The following is a 13,888-nucleotide window of genomic DNA, read 5'->3' as shown; positions in this document are numbered from 1 at the left end:
AAAAAAAAAAAAAAAAATAACTCACTTGAATCGGAACAAAGAGGAAGAGCCAAGGAAGAAAGAGCGAAGCATGATGACAGGAGCAAACAGAAGAAGAACTGATGAAGCCTCATGGTGTCTCAGAAGAGACAAATCTTGAGGCTTATGGATAATGACAGTGGAAGAGAGAGAGAGAGAGAGAGAATCAAGAAAGAAGAAGAAAAGAACTCTCTTTTATATACATCTGATCTCTCAGGACAAGAAGACAAGAGAGATATGATTAAGAATCAAATAATAAAATTAGTTCGTTTGACTCTACAGACAGAATAAATGAAACTGCGATGGCGTTTACTGTCTTCCCATGACTACCAACAACCATATCCCCAGAAATCTCTCGTCTGATATAATAACAATTAATGAATATTGTTATCATGTTCATCTTTGAATTTTTCAACTTTCTCGTGTCAGAGAGTGAGATACGATGACAAAGTTTGTGTCTTTTTCTTTGCTTTGCTGCTAGCTTTTGATTTACAGCTCCTCTCTCATTCACGGGACTATCATCGTCTTCAGATTAGAAAGTCAAAGTAGTTGACTTCTTACCTCTGGGTTTTGGATTTCTAGGAACACTTATTGGGGTTCGAAAAAGTAGGTTTGAAGTTGGTAGAAAGAAAAAAAGCATTTGTCTTCTTCAAGTTCTCTTCCATTTAAGGCTACAAAACTACTTTTCATTCCAAAGTCATAACTTGTTTTTCCTACTAATAAAGTAATTACGTTGACGTTATAAACAGTATAATTGGAAAGGCATTGAATAGAGAGTGTTGGTGAATTGGTGATTGGTTTGTGGATTAGTATGAATAATGAATGAATGAATGACTGAGACTATGGCCTGCAGTATTATTTAAATGCATAGAGCATGGCTTATCAACAAATTTGAATTTTTATAAAATTACAACATTATTGGGGGATCTGAGATGTCTATACACTTCACAAAACTCACATTTGTGGAAGAAACTACAAAAAAAGAAAGAGAGACAAAGATCTCATCTTTCTTTCTTCCCATCTCTAAACACACACACACACACTTGATAAAAACATAACTTACAATTAACATATAGGTAAAGTATTTGATGTGTACCTCTGGGAAGCAGTATTTGTATAATTCTTTCTGAAGTATAGTATTCACAAGAACTCTATCGACGATGCAACCTCTTTATCAGGATCTGTCGGTATAGCGCCTTTGTCCTAAAGAACAGTACAATGGCGACCAGAAACCCGAAGAAGGCAACAGACGCCATTATAATAAATGACATCCTGAAGCAGTGAGAGCCATAACATGTGTTCCCTTCTCCAGAAGCAGTCTTGTCATAGATATAACCGATCAATCTTACAGAGAAGATATAGGAACCAATAGGACTAGCCACGGATATGGTGTTGAAGATGGTTCCCATGTGGCGGACCCCGAATAGTTCAGAGGTGATTGTAGGCATCAATGACCACTGTGAACCATAACAAACGCCAACTATAACAGAACCAACATAAAGGTTTCCTTGAAAACCAGAGGCTATGATTAGGTGGCCTATGGTCATCGTTCCAAGTGTTGCAGCCATTAGCAAAGGGCGTGGCCATCCTTTTTTGTGCAGCAACGCATCTGAGGCATAACCAGCTCCAAATCTACCAAGAAAGTTCCATATACTCCACAAGGAGACCAGTGAATTTATCTCAACAGATGAGTATCGAAGAGACTCGCCTATTTGCCGAATGTTGTTTATCGTCGAAAGTCCAGAGCCCATTCCACAAATCATGGCAAGAAACAACAACCAGAAGCTTAGACTTTTCATAGCTTGCAGAAGATTCAGGCTCTCATTCAGACCAGAATCCACTCTACTGTCGCCTTCAGAACTTTGGTTACCGGAGGTTGTTGCCTTTGGACTGCTTATGAGAGGGGAATAATCATGTGGTGCTGTTTTCTCCATGTTGTCTAGTTGTGCTCTTCTCGCAATAAGTAGAGGCAAGGCAAGCAAAACGAGTAGACAGACAAGTGTGACAACATTGGCCCATGATGACAAACTTAAGGTATTCTTCAATATGATTACGATCATAAGATAAGCTGCAATGATTAGAGATACAGCTGAAAGACCATTTAAATGCTTTTTATCATCGGTTACGCTTGTCTCATAGATCCTGACTAGAGGCATGACCAAGAGTGAGAGCACTGTTGGTGTTACTGCCAGTAGAAGAATGAAGCTCGCTGGGTCTCCAGCACACACTGTCTCGTACAGTTGAATTAATATCGCTCCGCTTAGACCAAGAAAACCCTGCAAAGAAAGAAGTAGAGATAAGCGTGAATGCTTCACCATGATCATAAACAAATTAAAACACCGTATCAACAGTGCAAACGCATATTCAAAACAGCTTGTAAGAAAAACTGACCAGTTTATGCAAATACCATGACCTTCTAAATAAAAATACATCACATTATCAAGTACACCAACTGTACTTCAATCAATCTCTGAAAGTTGTTCTATGGCATTTTAAACTAACTCTATCCACAACATAACCTTAATTCTGATAAATCAACTAGAAACATAAGCCAAAATTTCTACAAAACTCTGTCATAATCTAAGATACCAAACAAGATGGAATCAACAAAAAATCATCTTCTACATCCCACAAAATTTTCAGCTTGCATCAGTTCGCTCTCACAACCACTATACTATTTGCAGAAAAAAAAAAACCAAACTTGAAACAATGAATCAAAAGAAGTTACCAGAAAAGAACAAATATTTACCAAACAGTAGGTCCTACTACCCTTATGATACACAGTTTCGACTCTTTTATATATCAACGAGTGGATTCAAAATGTCCACGATTGCTTTCACGTCCAAGTACAAAGGACCAACCTTTTCAAACAGTTACCCCCCCAAGTGCCCCCATTTATACCCTACCAGGAACATAATAGTCGTATACGGATCATTTTAGGTCCCAAGGAAACTTAAAGCATGATCCAACAAATACAGATTCACTCAAGATACCGAAAAATTTAAAGACTACAGTAAAATAACAAAAACAACCTTCATAATGCCGACGGCTGTACCACCATAGTCAGCGAAATTCTCAACGGCACTAACGACATTAGCCGTATTGAAGAACGTTTGCGACTGAGCTGCTAAGAACATAAAGAGACACATCAAAGGCGCCGGCGGCTTCGAAATCAGTCCGGTGACGGAAGCCCAAATGAGAAAATAACCGGCGAAGCATTGAATTGCCCCAATAGCAAGCACAACCCAAGGCCCTCCTGCGCCTCCGGTTCCGCCTCCACGCCCACGTCGGCGATTTGAGGTAGCGTATGTATACAAAAGCCCGGAGAAAACCCCGGCGTTAGCTCCGATGTCCTTGAAGACGGAGACGGTGTCGAGAGTGGATTGATCATACGATTGAGTCGATTTCAAGACGGCGGAATAGATACTGAAGGTGTAGGAAGCGCCGCTTGTGCACTGTATCCATATACTAGCCGCCATAGCCACCCATTTCGTCCTCATCGCTTCCATCGCCGCCCAATTACTACCACCAGCTTTCTCGCCGGTAAAAACAAAAACAAAAAAAAACGGAGAAAGAAGCGAACACGATCACGAATTTGATTTTATTGGACCAACATTTTTTTATAGTGACATAATTAAACTTAAATGGGCTGATGATGTTGGGATGAGGCCCATATAGTAAATGATAATGTGGGCCTAATAAATAGAAATGTCACGTGGAGTCATTAGGAGAACAGACGACACGCACAAGACGGCTCGTGGAAGAGAGAAGACGGGAACGAACGAGATTAAAGAAACGGAGTCAACGTTGACTGGTCTAGGGGGATGGGGACAACTGTACGGCCGGCCAAGGTCATGCCATTTTTTTGCATTAACGTACGTGGAAATGGACCAATCTTTTTTTTTTTTATGTAATTAAATTACGAGGTCTGACTCAGCTAAATTTCCCGCAAATCACGAGATTACAAACATTAACAATACTTATTAAATAACAAATTCAATAGGATATTTGTCAGATCCTGCATTACATACAGTTAAACAACTACAATTAATGTTTTCCCCCTATAAATATTATGAGTAAGTTACGACGTTGGAGAAATAAACAAATCTTGAACAGTTGACAAGAAGCAAAAAAAAAAAATTGGTTAATGATGTTGAACAATTGTAAATGATAGTATGATACTATGATATATTATCTCCATTCGTGAGATAATTCTTCTTAAAGAAAACAAAAATCAGGATAGTATGTTTTATTTAAAATTTAAGGAAAGAAATATAGATTTTACGGATGAATTTTTCACAAATCTATACTTTTTTTTCTTTTGGTAGAGACAATGAAAATAAAACAGAAAACAAATCGTAGTAAAAAAGAGACAAAACAGATTTTTTTTTTTTTTTTTTTAAAGAACTTTAAATCCCGCCACAGTATGATAGTATAGTATAAGCTTCATTTGGTTGGTTTTATTACAGGTGCAACGTCTCGGTCACTTCCAATATAATAAAACCTTTAAAAAATCCCAACATTGATTTTAAAATGTGGGTAACTTGAGTGACGACTATGAAGATGATTCAGGCCTTACAAATCCTTCCTCTTAACTCATCAACTCGGTTCTTTCTTCTTTCCCTTTTTTTTTTCTTTTCTTTTTCTTCTCCTTCACTTCACGACAAGACCAACGCAAGTTTAGGTCTCACGGCGGTTGATGGGAGGTGGACAACTTCATTCCATTCCGCCAGAAAATGTTTCCGTTTCTTCTCCTGCGGTTACCGTCGGAAACACCAAGCTTTCCGATGCTCCAGTACTTTTCTTTGTTTACTGCCACAAAGCTTTCCGTGCTCAGCTGCTGGACCTCCGACGTTTAGCTACCGACGCCGCGGAAACTGATTCCTTTAGCCGCGAAGATCTAGCGGTGGAGTTACGCCGCAAGTTTGAGTTCTTGAAACTTATATATAAGTATCATAGCGCAGCTGAAGATGAGGTTAGGTTTCATCAACTTTACTCTGTTTCTAATTTCATATTTTACCCCTGCTTCATATGTCACAACTTGAATTCGAATATATATAGTCCTTTGATCTTGGTTAGTCCTTGTCCAATGTTTGTGAATCTTTAGTTATTGATGTCAAGAATCTGACTTATAGATTTGGAATGTTTTTTTACTGGCGGCAGGTTATATTTTTGGCGCTTGATGCACGAGTGAAGAACATAGTTTCTAATTATTCCCTTGAGCATGCTGGCACAGATGATCTCTTCACCTCAGTTTTTCATTGGCTACATGTTCTTGAAGAGGGCATAGGAACCAGAAGTGATGTACTTCGTCAAGTTTTATTATGCATAGGCACCATTCAGTCATCCATATGCCAACATATGCTTAAAGAAGAGCTTCAGGTATAATTAATTAATTAATTATGGTTATAGTATAAGCTTGCTATATTTCAACTCTGTTTTGACAAATACAGGAGCTTTTAATGGGAATAACATTTATTTCAGTCATAGAATAATAATTTGTTCAAGTTGAGACTTATAACTTCACGCTTCATACAGGTCTTTCCTTTGTTAATTGAGAAGTTCTCTTTCCGAGAGCAAACGTCACTTGTGTGGCAATTCATTTGTAGTGTTCCAGTAATGGTGTTGGAGGACTTTTTGCCATGGATGATGTCTTATCTCTCTCACGAGGAGAGAATTGAAACTGAGAATTGCATTAAAGATGTTGTCCCCACTGAAGACTCATTACAACAGGTATATATTTCCTTTTGCTAAGACATGTATGCTATATCATATAGCCTATATGTCTTCTTCCATATCTTCGTGATTCTGATAAAGATGATACAATTTTTTCTATAGGTCATATGCTCTTGGCTACTTGACAAGAGTCAATCTTGTTGTGGGATTCCTTCAGAGATCATGAAAGGAGTCCACTATGTAGATGTGTCTAAGAATATGAAGAAATCACCACTTCATGAGACACATGAGTCCAACGGATGTTTTCAACGCTTTTGGCAGTGGAGTAAAAAGTCCCTTTCTATTCCAAATGTAGGACACAGCCCGATTCATGGTCTTCATCTTTTCCAAAATGCAATCGAAAAGGATTTGAGAGACATTCAGGAAGGATTATGCCAAGCAAAATTCCCAAGCCTTCTTTTAGACCTTGATGCACTGATGGCTCGATTAAACTTCCTTGCTGATGTTCTTGTTTCTTATAGGTAATAGTTTCTTGGATATAACTTGATTTTTTCCACTTTTGGTACGGTGCCTACTCTCTTAGAACATGTTTTCTTTGTTTCTTACTTAGATAATGTTTTGTTTTGTTGCAGCAATGCATATAAAAAGTTCTTTCACCCGGTGTTAGAAGAAATGACAGATCACCGCTCTTCAACAGCCGTACAATTCACCATAGATGGTTGTCTCGAGAATTTTCAGAGATTGCTATACAAAAGTGCTGATGATAAATCAAGGACGGATCATTTTCTACTTCAGCTTCAGGATGAACTTGAGTCTCTTATAGTCCAAGTAACCAAGCAATTTTCCGTACAGAGAACAAAGGTAAAAAATTTATAATACTCTTCTAAAAACTTCATGCAAGTCTTATGAATATTGTATCCAACTTTTTTACTCTCATTGTTCACCAGGTATTCCCAATCATCACCAAGAATTGCAACCATGAAATGCAGAAGCAGCTCCTATACACAAGCATTCATGTCTTACCTCTTGGATTGCTAAAGTGTGTCATACTTTGGTTCTCTGCTCATCTATCAGAAGAAGAATCTCATTCCATTCTTCGTTTCTTAAGCTTGGAAGATTTTTCTTCCAAAAAATCATTTGCACGCCTCTTGTTGCAGTGGCTTCGCTTTGGCTACTCAGGCAAAACATCTGTTGAAAGTTTCTGGAAACAGTTGTCTGTAATGTTCAAAGTAAGATGCTCCTGCCAAAAGGAGAACACCGAAGAAGCATCTGGATCTGTTTCCGACCAAGCACAGCTGGAACCATGCAAAGGATCTAAAGATGATTTGCTTGTTTGTCCTTGGAAGAAAAATAAGTCTTCAGCCTGCTTACTGTCAGTGGATACAGGTGCTGGTGACATGTATGAGACGCCTTACTCTAGTCGAATGAATCAGCAAATGATTTTCTCAGGAAAGCATAAGCCTCCTCTCCATCTTCCAGAATTTTTTGGTGAGAAGAACATGGATGATCCCCTCATTATGGACGTTAAACCTATTGACCTCCTTTTCTTCTTCCACAAGGCAATGAAGATGGATTTGGACTACCTTGTTTGTGGATCAGCAAGATTGGCAACCGACTTTCGTTTCCTCAAGGAGTTTCACCAGCGATTCCATATGATAAAGTTCTTGTATCAGATACATTCTGATGCCGAGGATGAGATTGCGTTTCCAGCGTTGGAGGCCAAGGGACAACTAAAAAACATTAGTCACTCATTTAGCATTGATCATGAGCTAGAAACTAAACACTTTGATAAAGTTTCATTCATTCTGAATGAGATGTCAGAACTGAATATGTTGGTTTCTACTATCAATTCTGGTGCAGCGGACCGAAAAATGAAGTATGAGCGGTTATGTCTGAGTCTCCAAGAGATTTGCAAATCCATGCAAAAGCTATTGTCTGAGCATATCCAACATGAAGAAACTGAACTCTGGGGTCTGTTCAGGAACTGTTTCACTATTGAAGAGCAAGAAAAAATCATAGGGTGCATGCTTGGGAGATTTAGTGGGGAAATATTACAGGATATGATTCCCTGGTTAATGGAATCTTTGAACTCTGATGAACAGCTTGCAGCCATGTCCTTGTGGCGCCAAGCAACGAGGAAAACAATGTTTGTTGAATGGCTAACAGAATGGTACAACGGTCATGTTATACAAGATGAAGCAAGAGAAGCAAACAACAATCCATATGGGGATTCAGATCCACTTGAGATGCTCTGGAAATATCTCTATGAAGCAGGTGGGGATGAGGACATAAGGAGCATTGGCAGCTACCTTGTCGAACTCCCAGAGACAGACTTGACAGTTATTTTGAATGAGCCCCCTTCTAATAACAATGTAAAAATTGGAAACAAAGAGGAACAAGATCTTGAACGCTCAGAAAGTAAGAAGATGTGTTGTAGAGGATCTGAAAAGATGGGGGATAATAAAGAACAAAATGACATCAATTACGAGACAAGAGATCCTGCTCAGAATTTCCAAATGTCTCAGAAGGTTAGCAGGTTTGGTCAAGCCAAGAAATATGAACAACTGTTAACAATGAGTCAAGAAGAACTGGTGATTTTGATCAAGAAAATATCATGCGACTCTTCCCTGGATCCTCAGAAGAAATCCTACATCAAGCAGAGCTTATTAATGTGGTAAGCCATGTTACCTCTCTTTTGGTGTCATGTTGTAACTCATTTTTATAAGTCTGTTTAGTCTTATGCATATCTCTATTAACATAAATATGTTGTACTTTGGTGGTTAAATATACAAGATCATAGTCAAAATAGCTAAGATCATATTAAATTTGTCTTTCTTATATATATTTCGATCACTCACATATAAGGTCATGTAATTTTTTCAGTCGATGGAATATCTTACAACAGACATACAATATGGAACCATCCTCTCTCTCAAGCAACATGGAAACAGTTCCTGGTCAACATCCATCATATCGAGATCCTCACAGTATGATCTTCGGTTGCAATCACTACAAGAGGAACTGCAAGCTTCTTGCTCCTTGTTGCGACAAACTCTTCACATGTATACGATGTCATGATGAAGAGGCTGATCACTCGGTGGATAGGTAGTAACATCTTCTATTTTCAAGCATGGAACTTCGAAAATTTTGTTAAGCTTATTTGTTTCTCTTGAATTCTTATGTAGGAAACAAATAACAAAGATGATGTGCATGAAATGCCTCTTGATTCAGCCGATTGGTGCAAATTGCTCAAATACTTCGTGCAAGTCTTCAATGGGAAAATACTTCTGCAAAATATGCAAATTATATGACGATGAAAGGTACTTATTATCCTGTTTCACCTTAAAATTTTGCAACTATGAAATAAAATATAAGAACTTGTTATGCTAACTTTTTGGACCAAGTACTATCGGTTGAGGCTGACAGTCATTGGTTCTTTGTAACAGGAAAATTTATCACTGCCCTTACTGCAATCTCTGTCGAGTAGGGAAAGGATTGGGAATTGACTACTTCCATTGTATGAAATGCAATGCTTGCATGTCACGTACCTTAGTAGAGCACGTTTGCAGGGAAAAGTGCTTAGAAGATAACTGTCCGATTTGCCATGAGTACATTTTTACCTCCAACTCTCCAGTGAAGGCTCTTCCTTGCGGGCACTTGATGCACTCCACATGCTTTCAGGTACTTAACTCTTTCATAATATGCTTTTGGGTAACAATGATAAGATGAAACATGTTGCTAAGATTACCGAAGCTTTGGTGTATTTTATTATGGTCGTAGGAGTACACATGTTCACATTACACATGTCCTATTTGCAGCAAGTCGCTAGGAGATATGCAGGTCAGTTTTCAAACAATGTTTTGTTTTCCCAGTAGAAGTTTAGTAATACTCTCAAACTGAATCAAGAACCGTCCCACACAGGTCTATTTTAAAATGTTAGACGCACTGCTAGCAGAAGAGAAGATGCCTGATGAATACTCCAATAAAAGTCAGGTTTAGATCTCTCTCTTTCTCCATATTATTACATAGAACAGAGCATCTCTCTCTGTCTCTCTCCCTAGGTGAAATTTGAGTTGCAAGAATAAACTGAATGGTAACTGGTAAGATGCTTTGTTGCAGGTGATACTATGTAACGACTGTGGAAGAAGAGGAAATGTTCCTTACCATTGGCTCTACCACAAATGTACAACATGTGGCTCCTACAATTCAAGGCTCATTTAGATCTTTCTCCAGTTTTTCGATTTCTATTTGTATATTTAGCAATATATTTAGTACATTGCTGGTATTGGTAAGAAGTAATTTTTGTAACATTTGATGTTGTACACAAATAAAACATACAAAAACTATTGCGAATGTTAATAAATTAGGGTCGTATCACCCTCAAATATTGATTTATATGCTCCCACTACAACCAATTGCAAGAGGAGAAAGTGTTGACCTGAGGACAAAATCTGGAGATAAGTTCCAGTCATCACTAACCTTTAACTTATGATATTACAAAACCAAACCACTGAGATTCTGTCAGAGGCTCAAAAAACTCAAGAGGCCTTAAAAGAATAAAACAAACCACCTAATCTACAACTAGAGCAAATGCATTCTCTCAACATATGATTCAAGCAACCACTTCTTGAGAGGCTCTCCGCATCCTACAAAACAGCCTGAGTTCCCATTCTCAGTGAAAAACGGGAAGTTGAAGATGTTAAGCAATTCCTCAACTGCTTGTCTCACCATCGACGTGCCCGTGACTCTACTTCGTCTTCCCCAACCAGTTACTATATCAATCCGTGAAGGACAGTCACCTGAAACCAACATCTGCTTACGGAACCATGCAAGTGTCCTAGAAAGTGCGATGACTGCAGTTCCTTCCGACATTACATGGAGATTGATAAGCCAATAGCTGCAGCTTTTCTCCCTCAATGCATCTGGATACACATTCTTAATTGCAGCCACTTCCCACACCGAGCCAGCCTCTTCTTTAAGACCTGACTTGTGGAGAAAATCCACTACTGCGTCCATTAGTCCCCGCTTGCTCTCTCTGTCCTCACTGTGCATAAAATCAAGAAAGTTGCTAACATGATCACGCACATTTTGGCCATCAGGACCTGCAGGTGGCATTTTAAGGAGAAAGATGTGAGCCGGATGACCTGAGACTGCCATTAGCTCGCCACAAAATCCCATGTCAAAGTTTGAACGAGCATCTGTGCAACAACTCAATAGTAACGTGTATGTCTGCAAAGAAGGATGTAGACCAAGCGTCAGCATGCTTTGTAGTAAGTTATAGGCTTCAGACATCCTGTGAAGCCTAAGGAAAGTGCTGAGAAGGGAATTACAAGTGGGAACATTAGGTCGAAGACCGGCGTGAATCATTGCTTGATACCATTGCCAAGCTTTTTCCACATTGCCAGCTTTTCCCCACAAGTCCACCAAAAGACCATAAACCGGTTCATCAGGAACCCATTTCTTATGTTGCATCTCAGCGAAAACACCCTCTGCTTCCTCAAGAAATCCACAGTGGCCAAGCACCTCCATAACAATACTGTATGTCACTTTGTCTGGTTGAAACCCGGCGTTTTGCATGTCTCGGTAGAGCTTCAACGCAGTCTCATAATTCCTCGCCTTGGCATGCAAAGCTATCATGATGTTGAATGTGACCAAATTAGGGGTACAACCTTGACCAACCATTTCACAGAAGAGCCTATGGGCAGCAGGTAAATGGCCTGCTTTTCCAAGACAGTTTATTATAACACTGTAGGTGAAAGTATCAGGAGAAAGACCTGCTGCTTGCATTCTCTGGTACATGTCCATGGCAATGTCAAGAAATCCAGCTTTAGCGTGGATGTCTATCAGGGTACAGTAAGTTACTCGGTCAGGCTCACATCCAGCCTCTTGCATTTGATTAAAAACATTCATAGCTTCATTGAGATAATTAGCACGGCCATAGCTATGGATAAGTCGGTTATACGTAACAGTATTTGGCTGACATCCATCTCTAACCATCTCATCAAGAAGCTTGTTTATCTCACCAAATTGCTTTGCACGACCAAGATTACCTACCATAGTGGTATAAGTATGCCCGTCATGCTTAAACCCAGGTTGCCTTTTCAGCCAATAGAAGAAACCAAGCGCATTCACATAATTATCCATCTGCTTAAGAACTTGGTTTGCTTGGTATGCATCCATCCTGAAACCAAAATTGTGAAGAGCCTCTTCAGCAGCATGTCCCCATTTGAATCTCCGCAGTATACTAGAAACATTTTCGACAACATATCCAGGGTTACAATACTGCCTAGGTGTTGGAGCAGTCCCTGGAGCCACTCTCATCATTTCCTTTGAGGGTTTACAGAAACCTTCAACAGAAGATATCATCGTCCTGTCATCAGAAGAATGCACGTTATAGTCACAATCACCCGACGCATACCTGGTCGTATCAATATTGGATCTTTGTGGCATACTTTTCCTTTTTCCAGAGGCAGTGTTTGAGAGTAAATCATGAGATGCAAACGACTTCTCTGCAACGTCATTTGATACTTGCTTAGTACCTGGAGAGCTGTTTATAGGAACTCTGTCTGATGAATCTTTGGGAGCGGACCTAGGGTAGACTTTAGCAAGGTGCTCTCTTCTGATGACTTTCACATTTGACAACTTCACACTTGAAATAGGCCCGGTAGGATCAACCATACAGCTTTTAGGCAAACCAACGACTTCAGTTCCATCTGATAAAGGGATCTTATAATTTGCTATATCTGATAATAAACTTACAGTTCCAATACCAGCCTTGAATATCTGATCCCCAATAGGTGCCCCCACATCATTTTTAATAATAGCAGAAGCATGATTTACAGAATCTGCTTTCCCCGGCAAAGCAGGAGACGATACAAGCTGCGGAAGATGAGATGGACGGGTGAAATGCTCAACCGTCTTCGGGACCGCAAGTGGTTTACCAGCTTCTACTGGTAATATATTTCCGGCTAGTCCAGCTGCTAAGTTAGATGCTCTTTTACCAGTATGTACAACTTCAGTCCTAATTTGCTGGCGTTTTGAGACGCAACTTTCATCCTCAGGGGTTGTACAAGAGGTACCATCAGCTGCACTAGGTCTCGTTCCGCTAAGAAAAAAGGATCTTGCTGAACTGGAAAGATTACTAATGTGCTTTGCACGAATCATTGTCTGCAAAAAAAGAAATGAAGCACAAACTCTCAGAACAGGCTAATATAGATTTAAAGATCCAGCAAGTAAAGAAGAGTGTTCCCTTAAACTATCTTTGCAACCTATAACACTACCTGATATATCTCACCAGATTTAATGTCAGCGGATCCACCAACGCAGTAATTAAGGTTCTGACACTTTGTTCGTGTAACCAAACCATGAATTACAAAGCAAAATTAGATTTTATTAGACATCTAGCTCTTTTCTCCATAAAACAGTAAACACATTTTATCCCTTAAACGTTACAACAAACAGAGAAATTGTGTACATTACTCACTCAAAGTCTACCTTAATCTTGCATAATTATCAGATACATTAAACCATTTAACAAGTGGAAAAACTGAGCTTTTCAATTTTCTTTCAGGTTCTCCATAAAAGTATCATCCTTTTCACACACCAAGAATCCCAAAATTGCCAAAACTAGAATAAACTACAACAATGTCTATTGACAGAGCTGAAACAGACCATCCCCATTAGGCATTTTAAACCAGTTGCTCAAAAACATGTGCAGTGAAACCGAGCCTCGGTTAGAAACATTCAAATCTTGAAAAACATTGACCAACTCTAAAGAAACAGAGCTGAATTAGTGTGTCAAAAATTAGACATACAGTCAAAACGTTTTGAATACGTTTAATCTCAAAATTAACTCTCATCAAACTGAGAACAACCCAAGTTCCAAGCTCGATCGATATCACCGAAAAGCAATGGAAAGAAGAGGAGGAATCCAGAACTAAGCGGCATTTAGTACAAAGCGAAGCAAATTTTCGATTGGAAAAAAAAGTAAAGAGCATAAGCAGAGATCACACAGAGACTACGAAGTCACCTTCAAAACGGTGGTGTTTGACTTCCTCCGTCTGCTTCGTTTTCCCCAGACAACAAAAAAATAAATAAATCTTCAAGGGAAAATGAGAATGAAAACGAGAGAGAGAGATAGAAGAAGGCCAATTTTGCCTTCTCCCTCTGTGGCCGTCAAATATGGAAGCTTTAA

The 13,888-nt window shown here is 39.2% G+C and overlaps 4 protein-coding genes across 5 annotated transcripts in view; 1 reads left to right on the top strand and 3 right to left on the bottom strand.

Moving 5' to 3' along the window:
- LOC104713118 (HIPL1 protein-like) overlaps nt 1-113 on the bottom strand; it is a 3,318-nt gene extending 3,205 nt beyond the window's left edge. The window contains exon 1 of the mRNA XM_010430170.2: nt 26-113. Coding sequence (XP_010428472.1) covers nt 26-113 — 88 coding nt within the window. The remainder of the gene's footprint in view (nt 1-25) is intronic.
- LOC104713117 (protein NUCLEAR FUSION DEFECTIVE 4-like) lies at nt 887-3,623 on the bottom strand. Its single transcript, XM_010430169.2, has 2 exons — nt 3,051-3,623; nt 887-2,294 (listed from the first exon to the last, which is right to left on the bottom strand). The coding sequence occupies exons 1-2, from the start codon at nt 3,525-3,527 to the stop codon at nt 1,170-1,172; spliced, it is 1,602 nt and encodes a 533-aa protein (XP_010428471.1). The 5' UTR covers nt 3,528-3,623; the 3' UTR covers nt 887-1,169.
- On the top strand, nt 4,605-10,085 carry LOC104713115. The gene is made up of 12 exons (XM_010430165.1): nt 4,605-4,993; nt 5,182-5,400; nt 5,557-5,751; nt 5,857-6,215; nt 6,327-6,555; nt 6,642-8,368; nt 8,578-8,799; nt 8,880-9,014; nt 9,141-9,375; nt 9,475-9,534; nt 9,616-9,687; nt 9,814-10,085. Exons 1-12 carry the CDS (start codon nt 4,718-4,720, stop codon nt 9,913-9,915), a joined length of 3,831 nt encoding a protein of 1,276 aa, XP_010428467.1. The 5' UTR covers nt 4,605-4,717; the 3' UTR covers nt 9,916-10,085.
- LOC104713116 (pentatricopeptide repeat-containing protein At1g74750) lies at nt 10,054-13,882 on the bottom strand. Of its 2 annotated transcripts, XM_010430168.1 has the most exons (3): nt 13,724-13,882; nt 12,975-13,037; nt 10,054-12,861 (listed from the first exon to the last, which is right to left on the bottom strand). In XM_010430168.1, exon 3 carries the CDS (start codon nt 12,856-12,858, stop codon nt 10,276-10,278), a length of 2,583 nt encoding a protein of 860 aa, XP_010428470.1. In that variant the 5' UTR covers nt 12,859-12,861; nt 12,975-13,037; nt 13,724-13,882; the 3' UTR covers nt 10,054-10,275. The 2 variants fall into 2 exon arrangements, with proteins under 2 accessions (XP_010428470.1, XP_010428468.1); XM_010430166.1 differs by lacking the exon at nt 12,975-13,037.

Source organism: Camelina sativa, chromosome 9 (genome assembly GCF_000633955.1).
Source record: "Camelina sativa cultivar DH55 chromosome 9, Cs, whole genome shotgun sequence".
Taxonomy (NCBI): domain Eukaryota; kingdom Viridiplantae; phylum Streptophyta; class Magnoliopsida; order Brassicales; family Brassicaceae; genus Camelina; species Camelina sativa.
Note: the sequence above shows the minus strand (reverse complement) of the source record. Positions and strands in the feature narration are given on the sequence as shown.